The 13,274-nt window shown below is 27.5% G+C and overlaps 1 protein-coding gene across 4 annotated transcripts in view; it reads right to left on the bottom strand.

The window, feature by feature from the left end:
• Window positions 1–13,074, bottom strand: part of yrt (erythrocyte membrane protein band 4.1-like yurt) — a 213,570-nt gene extending 200,496 nt beyond the window's left edge. For all 4 annotated transcript variants that reach the window (XM_075358187.1, XM_075358195.1, XM_075358204.1 and 1 more), the window contains exon 1: window positions 12,711–13,074. In XM_075358187.1, coding sequence (XP_075214302.1) covers window positions 12,711–12,860 — 150 coding nt within the window. In that variant the 5' untranslated portion in view covers window positions 12,861–13,074. The remainder of the gene's footprint in view (window positions 1–12,710) is intronic.
• Between the last annotated feature and the right edge of the window lie 200 nt (window positions 13,075–13,274).

Raw genomic sequence — 13,274 nt, 5'->3', positions numbered from 1 at the left:
TAAAATAATCGGTCTGCATGAAGATGTTGAGGGCTAGGTTTCAGAACCACTAATACATGAGAAAACTTCCACTACGGACAATAACGGGTAATTATTTAGTAGGCCGTTGTAACAATAGTTAAAAGTTTTATTCCTTTTTTGTTAAAACTTTTGAATGAGCGAGTGTCTGAAAATCGTATCCTGAAGCTTTCTTTGGAATCAGTTTTCTACCTCCTTTGAATCAATTACAAGATTATTTAAAAAAGTTTCAATTTTGAGTTCCTAACCGATATCAAGCACATTGTGATTGCAATTTCAGACAACCGACAAATGTTGTTGACTGCTCAACGAAAGAGTAACAAATATAATTCAATACCAGTAATATACTGACAGATATTTTTCTAATAAATCGTAATATTTTAATATTAAATCGTTACACTTATGCCACTTCGAATTCGTTATTAATGCCTAAACAGTCCGTTAGTTCACATATCTTCCGAGAATCTCTCGGATAAAGCAAAGAGCTCTTTTAGATTATAGATAAAAAATTGGGGAATTCGATAAATACTACAATCGCCTAAATTGCTGACATCATATAATATCAGCCGATTCACAAGACATTACTGTAGGTTACCCAAATTATTTATTTCACACTCCGCTAATTAGTCTTATGGCCAACTGCAACTACTACCCGTTCTTTTTTACGATAAGAAATTTACTTTCTTGCATGTTAAAATGCCAAGCCTGATCGAGATTCGAAATCAGGACTATTCGGGGAAAAGGCAGAGTTGCTATCAGTCCCCCACGGAGATCGAATAGTAAAACTCCAAAAGTATATTAAAATGAGCGTTTTTTAATTTAAAAAATTAAATGTATTTATATCCTTCTATAACACAACAAAAATTTGCAATGCAGAACAATTACGTCTTTACAGCAAGTAATAAACTGCAGAATAACTTGAAATTGGATAAACTTAACGTTAAATTATTAGAAAATACGAGAAATTCAATAATTCCTTTAAAATGGTTTGAATGTGTAATTATTCAAACGTTTTTCGCTCGAATGATATTAATATATAGATTAATCACCTCAGAGATAACTTTGGATAAAGTTCAATAATAGACAATTAAAATAAATCAAGGTATCTATCACAATTGATAGGCTGTATAATCTTACGAAGATTACACAGCATTTATACTGAGTAAAGATAATCCAAAATTGATATTTATTGGAATTCCTATATTTGGCACGAAAAATTCAAACTGCAGTTCGTACTAAAAAAACTAAACGCATCTGTTTAAAGTTACAATTTAATGATCGGTAGTTCATTTCAAACCGAATTAAATTTTAACTTCTTCCGTTATTCTTGGAAGTTGAAATTTGTTTGACGAAATCTTAAGGAATTACGGATAAAGAATACAAATTTTTGCATGTTTTCAGTATGGCCACATATTTTAAAATAGATTACTAGAACTCTCAGTGAAGACAAACACTTTCTTTGCATCGAACAATGTTTTAATGAGACCAACATACTATAAATGCATAACTCAACAGATAAAATATACAGTGCTCATAAATGCAAGTAAAAATGAAAAGATAAAAATAGATCCTTAAGAATTAAAAAGAATTTTCTCCTAGGTATAAGGAGAAAAAAAATAACCAACTAATTCTGCAATAGTATGAAACAAACAGATAACATACAGTAGAAATATATATAACATAAGTTGAGTAACATTAGAAAAAATCTAAAAAAAAACATATTTGGAGGATTATTCATATAAAACATATATTGTACATATAAAACTAATATATGACATAATTTCCCATTATTCTGCACAAGTCATTAAGTATTAAAAAATGAAATTCTTACACAAAGTAAACAGAGTTATTTACCTAGAATACTAAATTAATAATTCAGGATATTCAGTAATATTGTAATATGCTGAATAAAGAATGGAACACTGAATAATTAAGAAATATTTACATATTATAAATCCAATATTCTGAATATTATAATTTCTGAAATCTTATTATAATTATAAATCCTGAAATTATAATATCGATAATATTCTATTTATAAAATTAAAAAGAATGTTTATAAATCAACTGTAAATTGGCTCCCGACGATATCAAAATGAAAAATCCCCAATATTAATATTCAATAGTCCACATTAGTAAAAATATTAATTGGTTAAAAAGTTACCTTAAATATTTTCACTTAAAAAATAATTAATTCCAATTAAAAATGCCAATTTTTATAGTGAATTTTATGCTTACACAACACCAAAACTTGTCAGTCTACAATTATTGATATAATTCACGATTAAATTTTAAATAAATACAATAATTTAGTAAACCAAAGGTTAACAAGTATAAACTAAAATCAGTTAAAAGAAAAACTGAAGAAAAATTTAATGAACATTAATTTTCTGATAAATTAATTGTTATCTATTAAGATCAACATTATCTATCTAAAAAAGTAAAATATCTTGTTTGCTATTAACTAAAAAACGTGTAATAATATTTTAGAATATTTAACAAATAGATGGTGATACTAATCTATTTCTTCTTAAACGAACTTATTATTTTGATTTTTTAATTAACAACCAATAATATATGACTTCATAGTACAATTTAAGTTTATTACCTAAAATTATGTAATAAAACACTGCACCAAATTAAACTCTTTTAAATTTAATTTTAAAATTATACAGCTATAAACCTACCACTAACCTGTAAACTGAATTAACCACTTGATACATACAGTAGATGTTTTTGGCTGTTAATGCAATCTTATTATTGATATAAAAGGGGAAATGTTCATCAATAAGGCTTCTTTCGTTCAGTAAAATGGCCTACAGAAAAAACTAACGCAATGAATTTCAAAATATTACTTACTAAACTTCAATCGTAAATTACAATTCATTATATCTCATTATCAATATTAATTTGAAAAACGCACAGTCTGTAACTTAAAGTGAAATAGTTCTCAAAATACAACAGTGTACAGAAGCAAAGCAAGCTTTTGTTGAGACCGATATAGGATGTTAAATTGTGGAGTAAAGAAGCAACGATCACCGAGATGTCAACAGGTTGAAACAAATAAATGGGAGCACTTTCATGAAAGTCACTATTGGAAGAATTATCAGTTTATATACAACTATAGTTTTGAGGTTGTTTATAATGTAATTTACCGAAAAAAATATTACCAACAATAAAAAATTCTCATGTAATTTTCAATTATTACATCATAATTTTTATCATTACATAATTTTCATTGTTAACTTCAATTAAAATACACACATGCCATTTATAAGTATTTTACATAAATACGCAGCATTTTGTAACACTGAAAGTAACCATGTGTCTTTTTTAGCTGTAATTCTCCGAATTATACATTACCAGCACAAGTTACTTTTTTACATTTTTTATTGTTTTTTTAATTTATCTCTTTTAGTTTAGTATAAAAAATGTAATTTAAAAAAAAATTTAATTTAATTTAATAAAAAAAAAACTAACTTAAGAGTGGGAGTAAAAATTAATATACAACAGAACAGTTATAAAAAGTGTAGAGGTACTTTTCACTAATGATTATTTGATTAAACAGCACATTAATATGTTTTATTTAGATTTATAAATAATGCCTCTAAATTGAGAAGACTAAATTAGCTGTACAAAAGTAACAATTATTAAGAAAGTAAAAAATCATCCTTTAATAATGTAGTAAATGAAGCAAATCTTTAAGGTTTAGATCTCCGGAAACTTAGTTCACAAAGCGCCTACTAGTTGCACATACTAACTTCACATAGTGTGAAGTTATTGGAAAAAATGCAGATAGCATTAAGTGTCATTTGCGGTTTCATCACTGGATCCACTTTCACTGTCCAGTACAATTATTTCTTGAAACTGGCTGTTAATTCATAAGGCAACACACTTGAACAAACTTGCAAGGGACTGACAGCTGGTCAAGGAAATAAAGTAAACGTGTAGACTTAGACCAGAGCACTTCCAATATATATAATGATGAAATGAAAAATGAATTTATGTCAAGCCTATTAGGATTCAAATCCAGGACCTTTCAGATTAAAAACAGCGGGGCTAGCCCAAGCATTTTTGCCGCAGTAGACAAACCAAAAAGACACTGCTCCACAAGTTTCAAAAAAACGTTAAAATTAAAAAAAAAATCAGAATTATAAAAGAACCATGTTAACCAGAAAAATGGCATATAATTGAATTAATACAATAATACTAACACAGGTTAAGGGAAATTGCTTACATTACGAAAAATAAAATTTACATTTTTATCGAGCAAACGACAATGAACTTATTAAAAATGTACCTACTATTTTCAGAAATAATCTAAAAATCTTTTAAAACAATAAACAAAAATAGTACAATATTAATATCATTATTGTACTAATAAAATAGTAAATAATTTTCTAGATTCAAGTAATCGAAATATATTTTTGTGGGTTGTGTTTTTCTTTTTACGCTTTAGTTCAGCTGGTTTACCCACTCCTAAATTTTGCTACCGTAGGCAGTTGCTTACCTTGCCTACCGCCTAGAGCCTGCCCCTCAAGACAGATATGCTATCACTGTTATGGAGTCAGAACATTGGCAGCATAAGTGATCGATCAACAGGTATACAAAGAGCGAATATTATATAATGTTGCCTAACAAAACTTAAAATATTTCTTATTCATAATAGAAAGCGATGTAAAAGTTTGAATTATCAATAAGCACAGTCTATAGCTTTAGAACAATTGCACTATGCAAACTATTAAAAACTGAATAATTAATTAACTAAATTCATTCCATAAGTAGTTACTTTCACACTGAATTGTTGGTATAATTTAAATAATATAACACATGTTATGATTTCATTTTAACAACAGGATACATAAATAAATATTATTACTACCTTGAAAATTAATATATAATATAGTACATTCATTTTTGACAAAACAATTGTAATATGTTTATCATGACAGATTAGTCTGGAATTTAGATAGCAGAATTAATAGCACTGAAACATGCAATCTATACAACATGCCTACAATCACACTAATTCAAAATAAGTAATGTGCCCTTTCCAACAGTGCTTTATGAGTATACAAATAGAAAATAATAAAAGAGTAAGGACAAAAATGGAAATTAATCATTATAATACAAACACAAAAGATTCAATACCAAAAATACTATTGATATTACATAACTGATTCAAAACACTATTATTAATAAAATGATATAAGCCAACACAAAAATTTAACAATGAAAGGAAACCTTTCACTGCTAAGTCATAAATTTTACAATCTTGCATAAAAATACTTTGAAAAACAAGTCCAATACTGTCAAAAATGAAGTATAAAAAAGATTTTGTTTACGCAAAAGTAAAACTTTACAGTTGACTGAAACCGAATATTAAAAATTTTTACAGAACATCAAAAATTATAACAAAAAATAATTTTAAAGAATTTATATATCTGGAGATTGGACAAATTGATTTATGCTGATAACCGACTACACATTTCTCTTACAAATGAAGAATTCTTAACTTTAAAAAACTGGTTATAGCTCTTAAAGTATACATTATTACAACATAACAAAGTACCAAATGTTATCATTAATTTCTGCAGCTTTTTATTCCTGAAAAGATCATATAACTAAGAATTTGTATCTAAGACAAGATTATGCAAATAAATGCAGGTAAACTTAGATAAAATTTGAGTTAGTTATGTCATAGCATTCTACAACACAACTTACAATTGTTCAATTATTCAAAATATATATAAATACTTAAAATAAAGAACTTCAGTACTGTTAATTACCAATTTTTTAATACTTTTAACATAGTATAAATGTGATGAGAGGCAGCCAGAAGTAGAGAAAAATCAGCCTGATTTCTATCCAAAAGGTAGTGGGCATTGAAATATCAATTATTGGGGCCAAACTGGCTCATGGAATTAGCACTTGGCACTAACTACACTCAAATATGGGTCTAAAAAGGAACTAATTAAATGTAAAATACAAGTGAATGATGGGGGAACCAAACCCACAGTAACAGTTTTGTTACTGTTATTTGGGTTTTGAAAACCCAAATAATGATCTTATTATACCTCTTCTTAATTGAACACACAGTCTTAGAAAAATAAGACTGGTTTTCCAACTGGAAAACCAGTTACCTTAGGAATAATTTATAATAAACAATATACCCTTTTTGACAAAAACTCAATATTTAGGTTATACTAACAAACTAATAAGACCAGTAGGCACTTATTTCTGGAATGTCAGATGCTCCAAAATCAAAAGAATATAGATTTTGTAGTATCCTCTTTCAATGGCATAATTAGTTATAATTTGGTATACCATCTTACTGAGGATATAGATCTGGAGTATAAGAATCAAAAGGATAAAAAAATCTTCAAGACTTAGGTGCACATGATTTGACAAACTCTTCCAAAAAAACTTTATAAACAAATATCAATTCATAAAAGAGCTCAATTCAACAAGAACATCTATCAGCTTATTATATGATAATGTCTATACTGATGAGAGGAAAAACATTTCTTATTGATGATGAAAAATTCTTCATCTATACAGCAGCATGCAAATTAATCCCAGCATAAATGTTATTAAATGAAAAGTAACTTTATTTAGAATTTCTAAATGTCTTGTAGTAATTAATATATCATTTTTCATTCTTAATCACTTCACATACACATTTTGCATCGATTCAACAAGGGATCTACACATTTTTTTTTTATTTCTACATAATGAAACTATACTAATATTACTGTTTTAATGAGGTAAATTTTTGTGGTACAATTTATTTTTGAGAGTCGTTTTTTGAATATTGGCTAAAGATATTCATTGGATTTAAGTCAGGGACTTTGCCTAGCCACAGGAGCACTTTAATGTTTAGTGTTTTGAAAAACCTTTCCACATTTTTGGCACTATGGCATGGTGCCAAATCTTGTTGGAACACTCCGTTGCCTCATGGGAATTTGTTTTGAAGTTTTGTCACAATCCTTCCCTTCAGAATTTTGATATATTCATCAATTTTCAACATACCATCTACTTAGATGTTGTTGGATAAAAGGCCTTCAAATGTGAAACAATCCCAACACATTTTTTCTGGGGATGTTTTTAACTGATTGTTATATATGAGCCGGTGATGTATTTTTATCTGATGCTTTACTAACATATAGAACCGTTTGTCCCTGACCATAAAAATGTGACTCGTCAGAAAACATAACATTTTTCCAGTCTTCTTTGGTCCAGTTAGCATTTGCTTTGCCCCAAAAGAGCCTTTTTTTGCACATTTCTGGTGTTAAAGCTGCTTTTGAGCTGGCTGATGAGCTTTCTGTGCAGCTGTAAAAAGTCACCATCTAACATAGTTGTCATATGTAATCTGTTCCACTAGCTGCTAACTCTCAATTCATATCCACAGCATATAATTTTGAATCAAGTTTACTTTTTCTCACTAATAACCCGATCTGTGTAGCAGTAGTTTTTCTTTTACAGCCACACTTCCCTTTCCTTTTAGGTGAAAAGGAACCATTTTTTTTTTAATTGTTTTAAAATATATTCACTGTCCCTAGCGTTACACCAGTCAAAAGTTTTTTGTCTTTGTGGCATTGGTATATGTAATGTGACATATTGGTATGTTCAGAAAGAAAAACAATTTTCAAATGCTTTCTTGGAGTTATGTCCATTATTGATATATTCAAAATACAGAACAAAAAATGTGAAAATATGATTTAGTAACAAAAAATGAAACAATCCCTCACAAAAACACTATTTATAAGATGATAACTGCTAAATGACCAAAGAAAAGTAACCTCACATTACACAGACAACTTAAAGAATGGGTGAGGTCAAACAATGTAGCCACAAAATAGAAATAAACAAAACATTCCCTCTGTTAGGATTAATTTGCATACTAATGTAGGTATACTAATATTAATTAAAAAATAGTATTCATCATAGATAATGGATGAGTTTATAATAAGTTATAAAAGAATAATAAATGGTAAAATGTAAATAATCTATTTTTTACTTAAAAAATATATTATTTAAATAAAACATATCAATTTAAGACATTAACAATTAATTCTACAACTAATTATTATGTATAAGTCTATTAAAACATCAATTAAATAATTAATTAATATGTTACAACATAACTGATAAAGAGATTGAACTTTTATTATAATTAAAATGTAGAGTGTGTAAATGTAACACCCAGTACAAGTAAAACCAATAGATTTACTATTCATTTATTATATTTATTTACTTTGACAACAAGAACCTATCCCATGTACATTAATGAGGAAGACCAGTTGACTGAAATGGCAGAAAATGAAATGCCAGACCCTTGCCAATAACAGAACTTAGCGACCAGCTGATTTAGATGCCATCATGCAGACCACTATAGTGGCTGGCTAAAAAACATGGCTGTATTATTATTTTATTTATTTTTTATAAAAATACAACTTTTGAATCATTAAAATAATATCAACTCGAAAACTTAAGTGAAAAAGAATACATTTCAATAAGTTTTAGAACTTCTTAAGTTTATACAAAAAAAATCTGAAAAAAGTACAGCTCCTTAAATTTCTATATTATACTTTACAAAATTAAAAAGGTTTATGAATCTAATGAATATAAACAGATTTAATTAATAAAATAAAGCTACCCACATCTACAAATTAAAAGAAAGAACAGTTTTAGAATTAACTGAATTACATTCGTAACTCAAAAGGTTCAACAATTCAGGGTATTTACTCTACAAAAATATATTACATGATTTGAATAAAAAAAAAAAACTCAACGTACCTTATACTTATTCTATTATGTATCTTATTTCTGTAATTATAAAAAATATTAGTTTGTTACTACTTTGTGTACATTGTATAATATTGCATATTCGTTACATATTTTGTACATCTGTATATAATAGGGATATTATAAAATAATATACTGTAAATAATAATAATGTATCCTATTATCATACTGAATATATTATTTTTATCCAATTGACTGATTCATACAACATTTTGGAAGTCTTCATATAGCACAGTTTTCCTGGTTTGGGGTTTGTAGCTAGGTGCATCCCTTGCTCATAAACATACAAGTCTCTAGTACACAAGTATCTCATAAATATACAGTAACAACTATGGACTGTCTAATCAGGATGTTTTCAATTAGAACTTAATAGTAGAATGGGGCAGTATCAAGAAGTGAATTAGCAATAAGATATAACTGATTATAATATTATTATTGTATTGATTTTTTTAATCATGAATAAATAATTATGTTAATTCATTTCATTTCAACATCGTAATTAAATAGATGTGTAATTTCATATTGAGGTTTGTAAGATAAAATCAAAATATAAATTATAGGAGCAAACAAGAAGCTGAAAAACAAAAATTAATATAAAGTAAAACAAATCTTCTGCAAATACACAGTAAATCTCAGAGAGTAGGTAAATAAATGATATGTATATATTATGATCAAGATATAATACACCTGTGTAATATTACTGTAATACAAATAAAGAGAATAATATTGCTGATAAGAAAAGCAAAATCTACAACATAACTCTAAAAAATAAACTGATTATAATTTCACCATTAAGTATTCTGTAATAATAGTAAGCAAATTAATTTAGCTATAAAATAATAAAATTTCATGCATACTTTTATTTTAAATCTATAGACGAAAATGTCTCTAGTACAATACATGTCAATACTTTTGGGACTACATATCATCTCCATCCATTTTGTAAGTCACAATAAGTATATTATGACTTACAAAATGGATTGCAGTAACAATCTAAAGAAAAAATAAATAAAGATTAGAATTTCTGCCAACAGCAGACTTCACTCATTATAAACTATAATCTAAACGAAACTGAATGAATATATAATGAAAATTAAATAAAATAAACTATTATTAAATATTTTTTAAATAATAAATTATTACTAGATATTTCTTTGTGATTGTTTCACCCTATAAGCTGGAAGCTTATGCATAGTGGCATGGTTCCATGCAGAATTAAATTTTTTCCATACCTGACTGGGATTTGAACCCAGGCCTCCGGATAAAAGGCCAAGATGCTACCAATCAGCCATGGGGATAGATAAATGATGGTGAAAGTTTTAATCAAAACCAAAATAATAATCTATTATACCAGCAACATTGGCATTGTTTCCAGAGACTTGTAACATCTTACAGACTCAGAAATAAATAATTCCAAAAATCATATCATAAACAATTTTTGCTCTAGACCTATGTTTTTCAATTTTTTTCAAACTGTTCTAAATGAAATAAACATACGCCAACATTTAAGAAATTCTAAGTCATACAAAAAAAAAACCAGATTGTTAACAGCTTGCACTTTTCTCACAGCTGTACTAGTCACCATTTAAAAACTTAGATTTTATGATAAATCGCCAAATACATCATTATGTCTAACAATAAGGCACTATACTTGCTTTGCTCTGCCAACAAACATATTTAGAAAAAAATAAAATCGATCTAACAACTGAGAATTTAATAAACAGGAAACAGCTTCTAATAATTAAAACCATATTAAACAAACTAGTGACAAAATAGAGGAATCAAATCTGGGAAAACAAGCATAAATGAAAACAATATAGAAAATTGTACAAGAAAGATATGTAAACAAATTGCATAATCATTTATATCTGTAACTTTTTAAACATTATTAAATAAAACACACAAATTACAGTAAAAATCTTGTAAAAAGTGCAATAGTTATGGCACCTTCGGTATGTATAATAAACCGTCCTTTTCAACAGTTTTAACATTTTATCATTTAGATCAATGAAAACATTTTGAGTAGAGAATACTAGTCAAGCATCAAAAGACCTTATTTACATATGTGTACATGTACTCATTCTCAGTCTTATTGCAAAAACTGATCCTTGATCAGCACAGGCTATAATTGAGACATCAGGGCATTTTTTTTAAAAATTGCTTCTAACTAGTTAACACCATAACAAATCAATCATAAAATTTCTTTTACCTTTTGAATTTTTTTCTTGCAACAAACTAAAAATCCAAATATAATTCAACAGTAGGATTTTTTAGAGAAATATAAAGTGATCCTATCCATTTTTACATAGTTAACCTTATCTGAGTAAAAATAAACTAAAACCAATGTTAATTCTTTTAAACTAATGAATACTAATATAAAAAATAATGGTGAAACAAAAGTTAAAAAAAGAACTGCAAGAATTACACAAATATTTTACTATTTGTTACTAAATTTGCTGTTCCATTAACTGAAAGGAAAAATGAACATTAAACATGTTCTTTTCAGAAACCTATAAGATATTTTCATAAAGCTACATATTTAACTTCATAGATTTTTTTGAAGCCCAGAATTACATTTCTATTTTTTCCAATGAAAATATTCCTTGATTTAATTTTTCCTAATATGTTTATCAAAAATATTCCTAACACTAACTATAGAATGTTTTATATTAAATGTATAAATAATTATTATTAGTGAATTACACACTGCAGGCAATAGGCGAAATACAAGTAATTTTAAATATTTACACACCATACAACAATTTATTTTTAATTTATTCCAAGTCAACAAACAGCATTGTTTACTGAATTAAAAAGCTCTTGATCAAATCCAATAAACTGTTTTTACATGTCATGACCTCTGCTAAAAACATAAATAAAATAACAATCTATCTCCTTGCACATCTCTAAAAGAAGAAAATTACAAAACCTTTTCATTAAAATAAATAAAAGTAATTTGCAAACTAAAATGGTTAAAATTGGTGGGGGAAATTACACAGCAACTAGATTTTAGCTCCTCTATACTTTAGTAATCAAAATTGGATTTCCAATAATCTCAAACACACAATTAAGTATAATATTAAATATATACTATTCGTTACTTCCCTTATAAAAACAGTAAGCTTAGTTTTTCAAAGATAACCGAATTAAACCCATGTATCCAAGTAGTCATGGATCTCAATAAAAGACGAATTAAAATTCAACATAACTATTTTATTTTTACTCAGGTTTACAAATTTCTGCAAAATATAGATAAACACTAATCATACTAATAATTCTATATTCATGTACAATAATAAAGAAAATCATCTTTACAAATAGAAACTGCTTCATAAAGGGTAAAAATAAGATTCACAAACTACCCATTTTTATTGTTTCGGATGAACCACAGGGCTTCCACCAATATTAATTGCAGATTATTGCATAAGGTTCAAAAAAAAAAATCAACCCTGATTAAGCTAGCATTACCTCACATGTAACCAAACATTAGCTTTTTTTTCTTTTAATTTATGAAACTGTCCATGAATACTTTGGTATCTTCATTTTTTTTTATTAACACTACATATATGTATTACTTTTAGGAAACCGAGTTACCGATCGCTGTGCGAATTACGAAAGCACGTAAAAGGGAACTTAAGAACTTCTAACACACAAGTGCTACACACATGCATGCTATACAATTGAAAAACATTCAGATATCCTGACAGATGAACACACAAAAATTCTGAAATCACTAACTTCCAAAATAATACATCTGGGAAATAAATTTATCTAATAAAATCTTCATGAATATAGAACTCATTTAAAGAAAATCGTATTTAAAACAAGGTTATATGTACAAATTGATATTTAATTTCAAAAACATAACTGTTCAATAAACTTACCGACAGATCTACAGAAAGATCAGTTCCGTCTAAAAGAATAACTTTACACTGAATTAAGTTCTTATTGGGTAACAATCTTTGAGACCCGGTTATAATTTGAGCAGGTTTTTGACCATTGCGCCCTTTCTTCCTACTTAGGAAACGTAGCATTTTGTCTCAAAATCCGAGGCTATAGAATAAACTTCTAAGACAACTCTTATAAAATAAAGGCACTATTCACAGCATTTTGTAACACTTAACACTAATAACGAATATAATTTCTCTGGAATTATCAATTAATATTTTCACACTGCATAACGGAACATCTCAACTACTATTTGAACACTACTAGACCAAAACAAAACATGGCAGTACCTAGCTTCGAATGCCCTCAAGGTATGAAGTTTGGTTACTTTAGCGCATGGAGCTGCGCAGGTGACAAGTGGTGGGACTAGTGGTTGCGCTATCTTACGAACAATTTAAAAACTACACAGGCGGTATTTAAAAAAGTACTTCCAAAGCAAAGAAAAAAATCCGCTGTTAAGTTACAAACAGAAAAGATGAAAATTATTGAAAAAATCTTCG

This window comes from Lycorma delicatula, chromosome 1 (assembly GCF_047948215.1).
Source record: "Lycorma delicatula isolate Av1 chromosome 1, ASM4794821v1, whole genome shotgun sequence".
In the NCBI taxonomy this organism is placed as follows: Eukaryota; Metazoa; Arthropoda; class Insecta; order Hemiptera; family Fulgoridae; genus Lycorma; species Lycorma delicatula.
The sequence above is the reverse complement of the archived record's forward strand: the minus strand, read 5'-3'. Positions and strand labels throughout refer to the sequence as shown.